The sequence below is a fragment of the Myxine glutinosa genome, chromosome 5, assembly GCF_964187855.1.
Source record: "Myxine glutinosa chromosome 5, kmMyxGlut1.1, whole genome shotgun sequence".
Lineage (NCBI taxonomy): Eukaryota > Metazoa > Chordata > Myxini > Myxiniformes > Myxinidae > Myxine > Myxine glutinosa.
In genome coordinates, this window is record NC_136265.1 from 177,231,218 (window position 1) to 177,243,364 (window position 12,147).

The window sequence follows — 12,147 nt, forward strand, 5'->3', positions numbered from 1 at the left end:
GGACAATTATATGGGGGGATCGGTAAGCTGGGCTGGCGGTTACTTTGCGGCTCACGGCCACGTACGTAATAGAAATACCAGCGCTTGTATGCGCTTCCAGCAAGCCCAAATCCAAATCGTCCACGAGTTCTTGCAATCAAAGTTCCCCCAGCGAGTCCTTCCACCAATGCCAAACGTGACAATCCTCATGCAAAGCACAAATACTCTCAAGTCCTGGACAGTCCTTTTACAATGATTGCAGTTATGTCAGTCCTCTTCATGCGAGCGAGCTCAGTCCTCTCGATCAAGCGCATCCGACCTCTGGTAGGGCTTTACGAGCACGGTTATATATCGCCGCCCAGCGAACCCTCTCGAATGTGCCAGACGTGCACTTACCACGCCCCTTAGGCCATGCCCACTGAGCCCTGGTTGGTTGTTGGGGTCTTACCAGCTCCGCCCTTGACGTCTGCTTGACATGGCCGCACCCCTGACCTCGCGCTCCGCCCCTTTTCCAGGCCTTACCTCGTGGCATTCGGCTGGTTTGAGCCTCCTAATGCGAGGGGCAATAGGGCGCAGACTGGATGGTGCGCAATGAGATCGATTTGGAGGGTGGGCCATAAAATGAACGGGGCCTACTCTTATTTATTTCTTTTACACAACGCAGGTATCACTCTTGGAAATGGCCGTATCTCACATATACTATGAAATAACTAACGTTCTAAGGTGACCTACGTGTTGCATGTGGACTAACTATGGGGGCAAAACCTTTAACCTTTATTAATCAAATATGTACACTTTCTCAGAACCGCAACAATATAATTGTATTACACACACACACTGTTAGTGTGAGAAAGTACCACTTCATTTATTCACTTACCCCTTGTAGTAAACCTGGTCAGTCTTGCGTTCACATGTCTGTGATAGCAATGCATAACAATGTAACGTCACGTAATGCTCGTCACGTCGATGCGATCCAGCCATATTGTGTAAATCGGGTTATTGGTGGCTCTTCCGGTGAGGCAACATCGGAGGAAATGACAAAACGAAATGAATGAGAATGTCACATGAGCGATCAAATGCAGTGTTTTAGACGAACATTCGGTGGTATGATGGTTATCGTGTCTACATCATGCCGAGGGACCTTTGTTCTCAGGTCGGAGCAACGGTTCGCCGAGCACATGTCAGGCAAGATGGAAGCGAGCAGTGAGTTTTCCAAGCTAAAATCCATCAAGGAACAACGACAGTTCCTGCCAATCTTCGCTGTTCGGCAAGAGCTTCTCAACGTCATAAGGTCTGCACGGTCACAAAGCATAGTCTTGCCGATCACGTGTCCGGCAAGACCGATGTACACAACATGACCAATGATTGTAAGGACTCTCTGCACACAGTCAGCATTGCCATATATTAAAATTATAACTTGCATTTCCACAACTGGGACACTTCCCGGTGATGTCAGATTACCAAAACACATTACAACCTATGTTGACGTTGCGACGTTGGTCTTCTTCTTTTGCATGCAGCACATTGCTGTGAAGTAGCATCATTGGCTGAGGGTCTGGTTGCGCCGCTGATGCAGTGCCCCCTCTAGGTTATGGCAGGAATTTATAATTTGTTCATGATGCCGGTGATAGCTCACCTACATTTTGCGATGGACAATGTGGGATTTTTAACTTCCACCAACTAATGGCGGTAGATGGGACACTCGTTTAACGTTTATCCAAGGGACAACACACACCTTGATGAATCACGCTGCCAATGAAACACCGAGGTGACAGTTTATAGCTGGGCCGGGATTCAAACCCAGGCTAGACGGCTTAGAGCCAAGTTTGCCTATGTGTAGGCCATCCTGTGAACCATGATGGTAATTTAGGACTTCCCCAAAATTTTGGCCTCCCTTCCACATTCCCACCCCAGTCTCCCAGCATCTGCTCATGATATGCACAAGTAATATATAGATGGCCCTTCAAGTGACTTTATTTGGCGTACCTGATCGTTTTGTCGACCCCCTTAACGTGCTGCTGACTTTCACAGGGATAACAGCGTTGTCGTGGTCGTCGGTGAGACGGGGAGTGGGAAGACGACACAATTGACACAGTACTTGCATGAGGATGGTTACACAAACTACGGAACTGTCGCCTGCACGCAGCCACGCCGGGTAGCTGCGATGTCGGTCGCCAAGAGGGTCAGCGATGAGCTTGGCTGCTCACTCGGTGAGAAGGTGAGGGTTTCCAACCATACGTGGCGAGGGACGTGGGAGCACTTTATGCTTTGTTATTGCAAATCCTAATTTAATTCCTGTTTTCTGTTCCCTCGTACTGCTCACGTCCTCTTTTTTTTTTGCAGGTCGGTTATGCAATTCGATTTGAGGATGTGACCAGCGATGCCACACTTGTGAAGTACATGACTGATGGTATTTTGCTCAGGGAGTCGCTGCGTGAGCCCGACCTCGACAACTACTCTGCCGTCATCATGGATGAAGCTCACGAGAGGTCCCTCAACACGGACGTACTGTTCGGCCTACTGCGGGAGGTGAGACCATTCAGGGGATTGCAGCTTGCCATGGAATCTTGTAAGTGCCATTCGTGCTGACCTAGGCTTAATTACCTTTAATTTCGTTTTCATTTTACACTTCCAATTTGAATTGTATATATATATATATATAAATAATATGGCAGAGTGGCCAGACGGAAGCCAAACAGTTCAATCTTGGTTTCATCAGACCACAGAATCTTGTTTCTCACATTCTGAGAGTCCTTTAGGTGCTCTTTTGCAAACTCCAAGCGGGCTTTCATGTGTCTTTCAAAGAGAAGATGCTCCGTTGACTGAGATCTCGGTCGGGAAATTGACAGATTGTGTCAGTCCCAATGAGTCACAGAAGTCCTTTGCTGAGGAGCCATGGCTGGTGAGAGAGGTACTCACACCCAGCCAGCTGGCATGATGACAATTGAAATCACCACATATGAGGAAGAGAGAGTTGGGATGAGTGGATATAAGTTGGTCCATGTTATCAGACAGCGAGATGTAGATGGAGTCATCACTGTTTGGTGGATGGTACAATACACATTTGAACAAAAGGTGGGAGCGAAGGGGAAGCCGTAGCCAGGGGTACTCCTGGGGGTGAGGTGGAGAGAGGGCAGTGCAGGGAGAGTGAGGAAGAGAGTTTTTGATAAAGATAGCAACCCCACCTCCAGGACGAGGCTCAGGTCTATCATACCGGAGGAGGGAGTAACCAGGGAGAGATATTAAGGAATCAGAGACATCATGAAGGAGGAAAGTTTCTGTTAAGCAGATCAAGTCTGGATTGTCAGAAGCAACCTGTTTGGAGAGATCAATCAGGTTTGAGCGAAAGCCCCGGATGTTTGAGGTTCATGCCGTTAATGAAGAGGAAGGGGGAGCAACGGATGCAGAACGGGGGGGGGGGGGGGGGATGGGTTTGGTAAGATATGGAAGAGGAGGAGGAGGATGAGGTAGGGAGAGCTGTTGATAGTGTGTCAGAGATTTCAGAATCGTTAGGAGAAAGGGAAGGATGAGGAGGACAAAAGGTTTGATGGTGTTTGAGTGAGGTGTTGTTTGAGGGGGGGGGGGGGCAGAGCGAGGAAGAAGGTTGGGGTTGATGGAGGTGAGAGTTGGAAGGGGGAAGAAGTGGGGAGGATGCTTTGAGGAGGAGGAGGAGTGGTGAGAGGGGAGAATTTGAGAAAAAAGGAGGGTGGGGAGATTTGAAGGGGTGAGTTTGGGAGGGGAGGGGTGAGGGGAGTTTGTGAGAGGAGGGGTGAGGGTGGAGTTTAGGAGGAGTGAGGGGGGAGTTTAGGAAGGGGGAGTTTAGGAGGGGAGGGGGGAGTTTAGGACGGGAGGGGCAAGGGAGGAAATTTGAAAGGGATGGGTGATGGGGGATTAGGAGGGGAGGGGTGAGTTTGGATTTTATAAAGTATTGGACGATTAATGGAAAACGAACATTTATTGCAAAATGAGTTTCTTGTGATATTCGAGTCAGAGATACATTTGAAAACGTTGGAGGACGGGTGGAATGCAGGTGAGTTTTGGGAATGTATTAAGGAATAATTGTAAGAGATGGAATTTTTATTTGAAATGAAGAGATTTGGTGAGCAAGTCGAAAGCAACCTTTTAAAGAAGAAGAAGAAAAATGTGTTGTCATATACGACAGAATACAGCACTTCAGGGGAAAGTTTAAACATTTTTAAACTAAACCTTGAAAACTATCTGGGGAAATGGGGGTGAAACATGTGGTCGAAGAATGAACCAACGACCAAGAACAAAGAAGGAATTTTTTTTTTGCTATTAGGCCGAGAAAAATATATTTCCGGTCTCTGGTCAGCGTGCGCATCGATTTTGACCCTGCGCGTCAACAATTTTTTTTTTTTTTTTTATTTCCAACGGTACCTACAACAGCGCGCCTGTAGTTGCCGGGCCGGCACGCTATCTCGGGAAATACGGGTCTGTGAGGGTCGCCATTGGTATCGACGTTCGCACACGGTTCTCCCCTACAAAACTTCGTTTAGTTTGTCCAAATCCAACCAGCCGTTCCAAAGACATGAGTAGTGTTGTGTGCCGTGACGTCATGAATCCAATCGGCTGGATATTGTCATTTATTGAAACGAAGACGTTCTTTGTCTGGTTCGTGTGAAGCAACCAGAAGGCCGAGAGAGCTGCGGGTGGTCTCGTTAGTTAGGCCTGGATCCTATCTCGTTTGTTATGAAGTTGTAAGTGTCTGTGATAATCTGGTGGACTGGGAGAAGAGATCGTGGGAGACCATCGACCTGTTAGACCACTTGCGCATGTGCAGTGTTGACGCGATCGACGCATTGGAATGTTTGACGGTACGGCGAGGCGATCTCGAGAACGAAATGGCAGTCTAGAAAATGCTTGAAGAACTGAATGATTTTCAGAATAAATACATTTTAAAATAACTTAAGCTTGTGTTCATTATTTACAAAAAGGCCTACCTGTCCCATTGGCTGTCTTTAATTTCTCTCTGGACGGCGCCACGGCAGATGAGGAGGACCGCAAGGCATGAGGACACAAAAAACACCTTTATATGTGCAATCCATGCTTTTAAAAAATAAAAGAGAAAAAAAAACCGCATCGCCGCATCAATTCTGGAACTTTGGTCTGACCAGAGACCAGCAATATATTTTTTTCGGCCTTATTATTTTTAATTAAGATTTTAAACAAAGGGTAAGATGTTCGGGAAGTATGGGGTGAAATGAAGACTGGGAAAAACAGAGAGAACGAAAGTAAATGGACCACAAACGACTGCTGAGAAGACAACAAGGCCTCAAGGTAGGAAACTTAAAATACCAGGCCTCAAAAACGCGGCAGGAAATAACCGACGATTTTACACAGGTATGCACGATTTACACTTCTTCCTAGAGACACACAGTAGGTACACACACCGTAAAATAAAAATACAGTTTTGACAAAAAATACAAACGGGAACAATTACTTAACTTTGAGAGTGTGGAGATCTTGGAAAAAACGCAACCTTGCCTGCAAAACTGGAAGTGGAAGTGTCAATGTTGTCTCTCTTCTACTTTTCTCTCTTGCGTTCTCTCCCATGTGAAGTTTATTTTTCCATGTGACCTTTAATTGAGACCTTACGTGACGGTATGTTGACATTTAAGACGGGCAGAGGCATATAATCCATCGACGCATTCTCGTCAAATTCTATTTTCTAATTTTTTAAAATTTTTTTAACGATGTTCTTTCTTAAATATGGTGTTGACATGACAACACAGCTTACAGATTTAAATTTCTGTCAACCATGGATGGAATGAGCAGGACGTTGATTGACATCCACTAAACATTGTGGCAAGCACGGAGAAGGTGACGTTTCACGCGTTAACCCTGTCCTACATGTGCTTTTGCTCTGATGAACGATTAACGCCTGAAACGTCAACTTATCCATGCTTCCCACTGTGCTTAGCATACCTCAGTTAACGTCCTGTTGATTATCATCGATCACCAGGGGGGTTGACTCAGCCTGTCATCCTTCCGAGGTCGGCAAATTGAGTACCAGTTCACTGGTAATTCCCTGCTTGTCATAAAAGGCGACAAAAAGGGTTGGCGGCAGGAAGGGCATCCGGCCGTAAAACATTGCTTCAAAAAGGGGACCGAAAAACAGCAACAACCACGGTCCCCGAAAAAGGCCAACCCCCGCTTGCGGGGAAAAAATGACCTCTAAAGGTGTATTTTTATTTATTATTTATGGTACATGTCTGCTGACACAGATCGACACTAATGTTCACTAGGAAGACTGGTTCTTTATTCTTTCAATCATGGCTGTGTTCCCTGAGCAGGTAGTTCACTTTCATTCACATGGTACTATTTCCGCTTGCTGTTTGTTATAAAGATCATGCAATATTAAGGTTGACAATGTGACGTCCTCCCATAGGTGGTCGCTCGTCGATCTGACCTTCGCCTCATTGTCACATCTGCCACAATGGACTCTGGGAAATTCGCCTCTTTTTTCGGCAACGTGCCTGTGTTCCACATTCCTGGACGCACCTTTCCCGTCGACATCCTCTTCAGCAAGGTATGGCAGAAATGTCGATCGAACATGTCCGTGTGTTTGCACAAATTTTATCTGAGAGGGAGTCTGAGGATCCAAATGGGTTCTCCATGTTTCTGGAGTCACGTTGGTACAGGTCTAATGCAGTTTCAGCCCTTTAGCGTGCCTTGTTACAACGCTACATTTGTGATCATTGCTGTTACAAACTCCATGTAAGCCAATCCTGATTTGTTCCACAATACAGTCATAGCCAAAAATATTGGCACTCTTGCACTTTTTTCATATCTATCTTATATCTTCTTCTTCTATCTTCTATCTATATATATAAAAGAAAGTTTTTGTTTGTTTGTTTTGTTTTTTGTTTGTTTGTCTGCACGCGCTAATCTCCTCAACGGTGAAAGACAGGAGGAAACCTCTGAAACAGAAAATGTCGGGATGGGCCCCGGGAAGGTTATAGGCTGGGTGGCGAGGCCGGTCAAGGCCACCTCGGCCGGGCTGGGCCCATTTCGCAATAAAGCTTCTTCTTCTTTCAAAATTCTCTTCAAGTACAACTTATGCACTTTATAGGAATATCTGACTGATTGCAACACATGCTTTCAAAATTCTCTCTCGTGGGGCCCGACAGAAGAAAGAACAAGGAATTGTTGAGCACTAACTGATACTGGGCTCGCATCAGACCTATGCACAGAAGATTAAATTCATTCAAAAAGAACCCGGGCAACGCCGGTGCATTCAGCTAGTAACTCATAATTTTCTCTTAAAAATTAGTTGAAATTGACAAAAGTATTTGGTCTCCACAATTCTATATTTAACTCTTAGTATTACTTATTCAATTCTTACTATTTAATCTCCACGCATGGCTGGCGGACTTCCTTTCTAGTCGTAGTCAACGTGTGGCCCTAAATGGGTTTCTCTCATCTCCTCTTCCTGTTCAGGCTGGAGTTCCCCAAGGCAGTGTTCTGGGCCCTGTGCTTTTTCTGGTCTTCATCAATGATCTCTCTGACTCTCTTGAAAATCCCCTCTATCTCTTTGCTGATGACTCCACTCTCTGCTGCTCCATTCCTCATCCCTCAGATCGGCAGTCTGCAGCCTCCTCACTCTCTGCAGACCTGGACAAAATCACAGACTGGGCAAACAAGTGGAACATGTCTTTCAATCCTGACCAAATCTCACACTCTTACGATGTCTCTCCGAAAAGACCGACTGGACAACCCTCCCATCTACTTTCTGAATAATCCTCTCCAATAAGTTCTGTCACTCAAGCTTTTGGGTCTCACTATCTGCCATGATCTTTCCTGGGAAAACCACATTTCCAAGCTGGCCTCCAAAGCCAGTCGCCGACTGGGCATCCTCCGTCGTGCGAAGTCCTTCCTTGGCACACCTGAGCTCACCACATACAAGGCTTTCATCCGCAGCTCAATGGAGTACTGCTCTCCCCTCTGGGCTGGTGCTCCTGCCTCACACCTAGCTCGTCTTCACGCTGTTGAAACCAAAGCGTTCAGAATCATTGGAATCTCCCGCGATGACGCTATCTCCGAGGGCCTTTCACTTAATCACCGCAGGCAGGTTGGTGGTCTTTCCGTCTTCTATCGACTCCTCTCCGGCCTTGCTCCCCCAGCTCTCTCTGGGCTCTGTTCCCCAAATATTCCTGCAGGTCGCACAATATCTGCCTGCAACCCTCTTATGGTTAAACTGCCAAAATCAAGACTCTCTGCTCACCTTCACTCCTTCATTCCTCTTTTCTCCCGCCTCTCGAACAAACTCCCTCACTCTCTTCAATCCCACTCCTCCCTCCAGGTCTTTAAAACGGCTGTTCACCACCATCTCTTATCTTCCCCAATCCAAAACCTTGATCTTTTCTACCCCCGCTAATTTCACCCCAAATCCACTTTTTGAGGTGACTTTTTACTTCTTTCCTGGAAGTCCTTGGTGTCCTTGCGTTTTATACCTATCCTGCCTCCCCCCAGGCCCTCTCCCTCCAAAAACATCTCCCGATGTCCCTGCTCTCAAATGTTGTGTTTGTGTGCTTCCTCCCCTTCTCGCCCCATCTTGTCGACCGCTCCCCTTTTTATATACTTTGTTTGCTTGTTTGTTTGATAAATGTTAGCTCTTTCACGAGCCTCGACTCTGTATACAAAAAAATACTAAAAAACAGAACCTTTGTTTTTGATTCAGAACTTTGATTATCCTTTTAAATCAGAAAATAAAAAGAAATGGCACTGAAAAAAATTATTGACACCCGAGACTTAATATTTGGTATCATGGCCTTTGAACAAAATAACTGCAGTCAAGAGCTTCCTATAGCCATGAATGAACTTCCTACACCTTTCTACTGACAGTTAGTCCCACTCTTTTTGTACAAACTGCTCCAGTTCTCCCAAATTTGAAGGGTGCCTTCTCCCAACTGCTGTTTTCAGATCTCCCCACAGGTGTTCAATGGGATTTAGATCTGGACTCATTGCTCGCCTCTTCTGAACAGTCCAGCGTTTTGTCTTGAACCATTCCTGGGTGCTTTTTGAAGTGTGTTTGGGGTCATTGTCCTGCTGCAAGACCAATGACCTTCGACGGAGACCCAGCTTTCTGACACTGGGTAGAACATTGTGCTCCAAAATGCCTTGGTAATCTCCTGATTTCATGATGCCATGCACACATTCAAGGTTTCCAGTGCCAGAGGCAGCATAGCAACCCCAAATATCACTCAACCTCCTCCATGTTTAACTGTAGGGAAGGTTTTCTTTTCTTTGAAGGCTTCATTTTGTTTTTGGTAAACATAAGAGATGATGTGCTTTACCAAAAAGCTCTAATTTGGTCTCATCTTTGCACAAGACATTCTCCCAGAAAGATTTTGGCTTTTTCAGGTGTGTTTTGGGAAAACTCCAGTCGGGCTTTCTCAGCAGTGCGGTCCTCCTGGGTCTCCTACGATAGAGCCCTCTTTCATTGAGTTGGCGACGGATGGTGTGAGTTGAAACGATTGTACCTTTATTCATGTCGAGTCTCCACAGGCAATGATGGCGTGCCAGACTCCACTATCCTCCATACACAAACCTGATTTCTGCAGTGGTCGCAAGTCCTGTGTTCTACCTCAGCTGGTCGACGTATGTCAAGTGACGCCCCGCTCTCTTGGCCTGTCCATGCTCCGGTTCCCGGAGTACCAGCTTACTAACTGCTAGGTCCTTATGCCGTACACAGTGTCCTGCCATCCGTAGCCTCCAAGTCCTGATCTTTTGAGAGACACGTGGTAGTCCTCTATACAGTATGTTATTTCTGACATTATGTGTTATTTCCTTGTGTCTGAAGGTCAGCTTGAATCTGTTTGGCATTTGATCGAGATGCATTCTCCACCATTCAAACAATCCTCTGCAATCTACGATCAAGTTTTCTTTTGCGCCCATGTCCAGGGAGGTTGGCTACAGTGCCATGGGCCTTAAACTTCCTGATAACATTGCATACGGTGGACACAGGAACATCAAGGTCTATGGAGATGGACTTGTAGCGTTGAGATTTTCCATGCTTGGCTACAATCTTGTGTCTGACCTCCTCAGATAATTCTCTGGTTTTATTTCTTTTCTCCATGCTCAATGAGGTACACACAGTGACACAAAACAGCAGAATGACTCCTTTTCTCTCTTGAAACTGGTTGAATGAGTGATTTTTATATTGCAGGCACCTGTAACTCACCACAGGTGAGTTCAATTCCAAAGTAAAAGAGAATCACCTGCTTGAAATCTAATTATATCGAACAACTTCTAAAAAGTGCCAGTAATATTGCCCGAGCCATTTTAGGACTTCTGTGTGGAATAGGCTTAGATTTAGTAATTTTTTCAGCTTTTTTGGTTTTGTTCCACTGCAAACCAAAGAAATACCTATGTGGATACCAAAATATTTTTTATTTTCGTTTTTGGGTTGTCCGTCCTTCCGTCCGGGCTCAACCTCGTTTTTCTCAGCAACCATATGTCCGATTGATACAAAACTTTCAGGGTAGGAGTGACATCCATGCAGAATGTTTTTTATGATAATTGTGACATCATAGGTAACATGGTATGGCAGCCATATTGGATTAAAAGCAAATAATTAAAAACATTTCTTGGAAACCGCTGAATGGAAAAATTTGAAACTTGGCACATTGTCAAGTACTCCCAATGGGGAACAAAAGCATGACAATGATGACATCGTAGGTGAAGTGGTATACCAGCCAAAAATGTTTTAATCGAATTCCTTATCTTACTTTAATTCACCAAATGTCCGTCCGTTCCCAGGTACCGCGAAAACGGCTGAACCGATCGCAATGATATTTTTGGTGGGTAATCCTGGGACCCCCTGGAGTAAAATCTATATATATAAAACACAGTTTGTGTGTGTGTAATGTTACCGATAGACTCCTAAACGGAGAGGCTCACGTGCTTGATATTTGGCATAGACATGGCCATTGAGCCTGGGAAGAACATAGCCGACCTAAAAAAAATATTTCATAATATTCTTTTACCATATTTTTACCTCAGCGCATTTCAGCAAGGAATATTATACACGGAATCTGACCGGTGGCAGAGCAGCGCGCTGATTCGCTCAGAGCGATCACGTGATGTTCCTTGCCGCCATAAACTCGCAGTTACGCGTTCGCACGTAATTCTGAGCGAAAAGCGATTGCGTTTTTTCACATTTCAGCGAGGAACATTGCCATTCACACCACATAGGTTTTTTTTTCTTTCATCTTTAGATCCATATTTTTTTTCAGCGAGGAATATTATACATGGAATCTGAATCGGTGGCAGAGCAGCGCGCTGATTCGCTCAGAGCGATCACGTGATGTTCCTTGCCGCCATAAACTCACAGCAAGTAGCATAGATTTTAGCATGATTAGCATTTAGCATGATTTAGCATAGATAGTCGCATGTTTCACATAGATTTTTTCTCAGTGAGGAATATTAATATACACGGAATCTGAACCAGTGGCAGAGCAGCGCGCTGATTCGCTCATTCGCGACGATCACGTGATGACGTGATCACGAATGATGTTCGTGACGCGATCACGTGATGTTCCTTGCCGCCATAAACTCACAGCAAGTAGCATAGATTTTAGCATGATTAGCATTTAGCATGATTTAGCATGATTTAGCATAGATAGTAGCATGTTTCACATAGATTTTTTTTCAGCGAGGAATATTATACACGGATTCTGACCGGTGGCAGAGCAGTGCGCTGATTTGCTCAGAGCGATCACGTGATGTTCCATCCCCGCCGCCAGTTGGCTTCACTTTTCACGGAGTATGAGTGTTCTATATCTATCTATAATTCCAGTAATCTCTGTGTGTATGTTTGTTTGTATGTTTGTATGTTTGTCTGTGACCGCTGTTTCTCGACAACTACCGGTCCGATATACTTGAAACTTGCCAGGTATATTGCTGGGGACCCGAGGATGTGCCTTTTCAAGGTTTTAAATTAATCGCAGAAGTAGTTACCGAGCTATGTCCAAAAAACGATTCAACCAATCAGAGAGCAGCGAGCTATCACGTGTGCCGAACGTGGCGAACAGACTCTGCCTCGGATGGCACATTTGAGAGCGTATTCATTTATTTCCCGTCGGCAAACTATGTTGCCGTTAAACTATGTTTTAAAACTAATAAAAACTAATTTGCGATTCATCG

The 12,147-nt window shown here is 45.3% G+C and overlaps 1 protein-coding gene across 2 annotated transcripts in view; it reads left to right on the plus strand.

Moving 5' to 3' along the window:
- DHX38 (DEAH-box helicase 38) overlaps positions 1–12,147 on the plus strand; it is a 71,775-nt gene that overhangs the window by 28,621 nt on the left and 31,007 nt on the right. For both annotated transcript variants that reach the window (XM_068115449.2, XM_068115448.2), the window contains exons 13-16: positions 1,133–1,270; positions 2,011–2,197; positions 2,323–2,508; positions 6,389–6,529. In XM_068115449.2, coding sequence (XP_067971550.1) covers positions 1,133–1,270; positions 2,011–2,197; positions 2,323–2,508; positions 6,389–6,529 — 652 coding nt within the window. The remainder of the gene's footprint in view (positions 1–1,132; positions 1,271–2,010; positions 2,198–2,322; positions 2,509–6,388; positions 6,530–12,147) is intronic.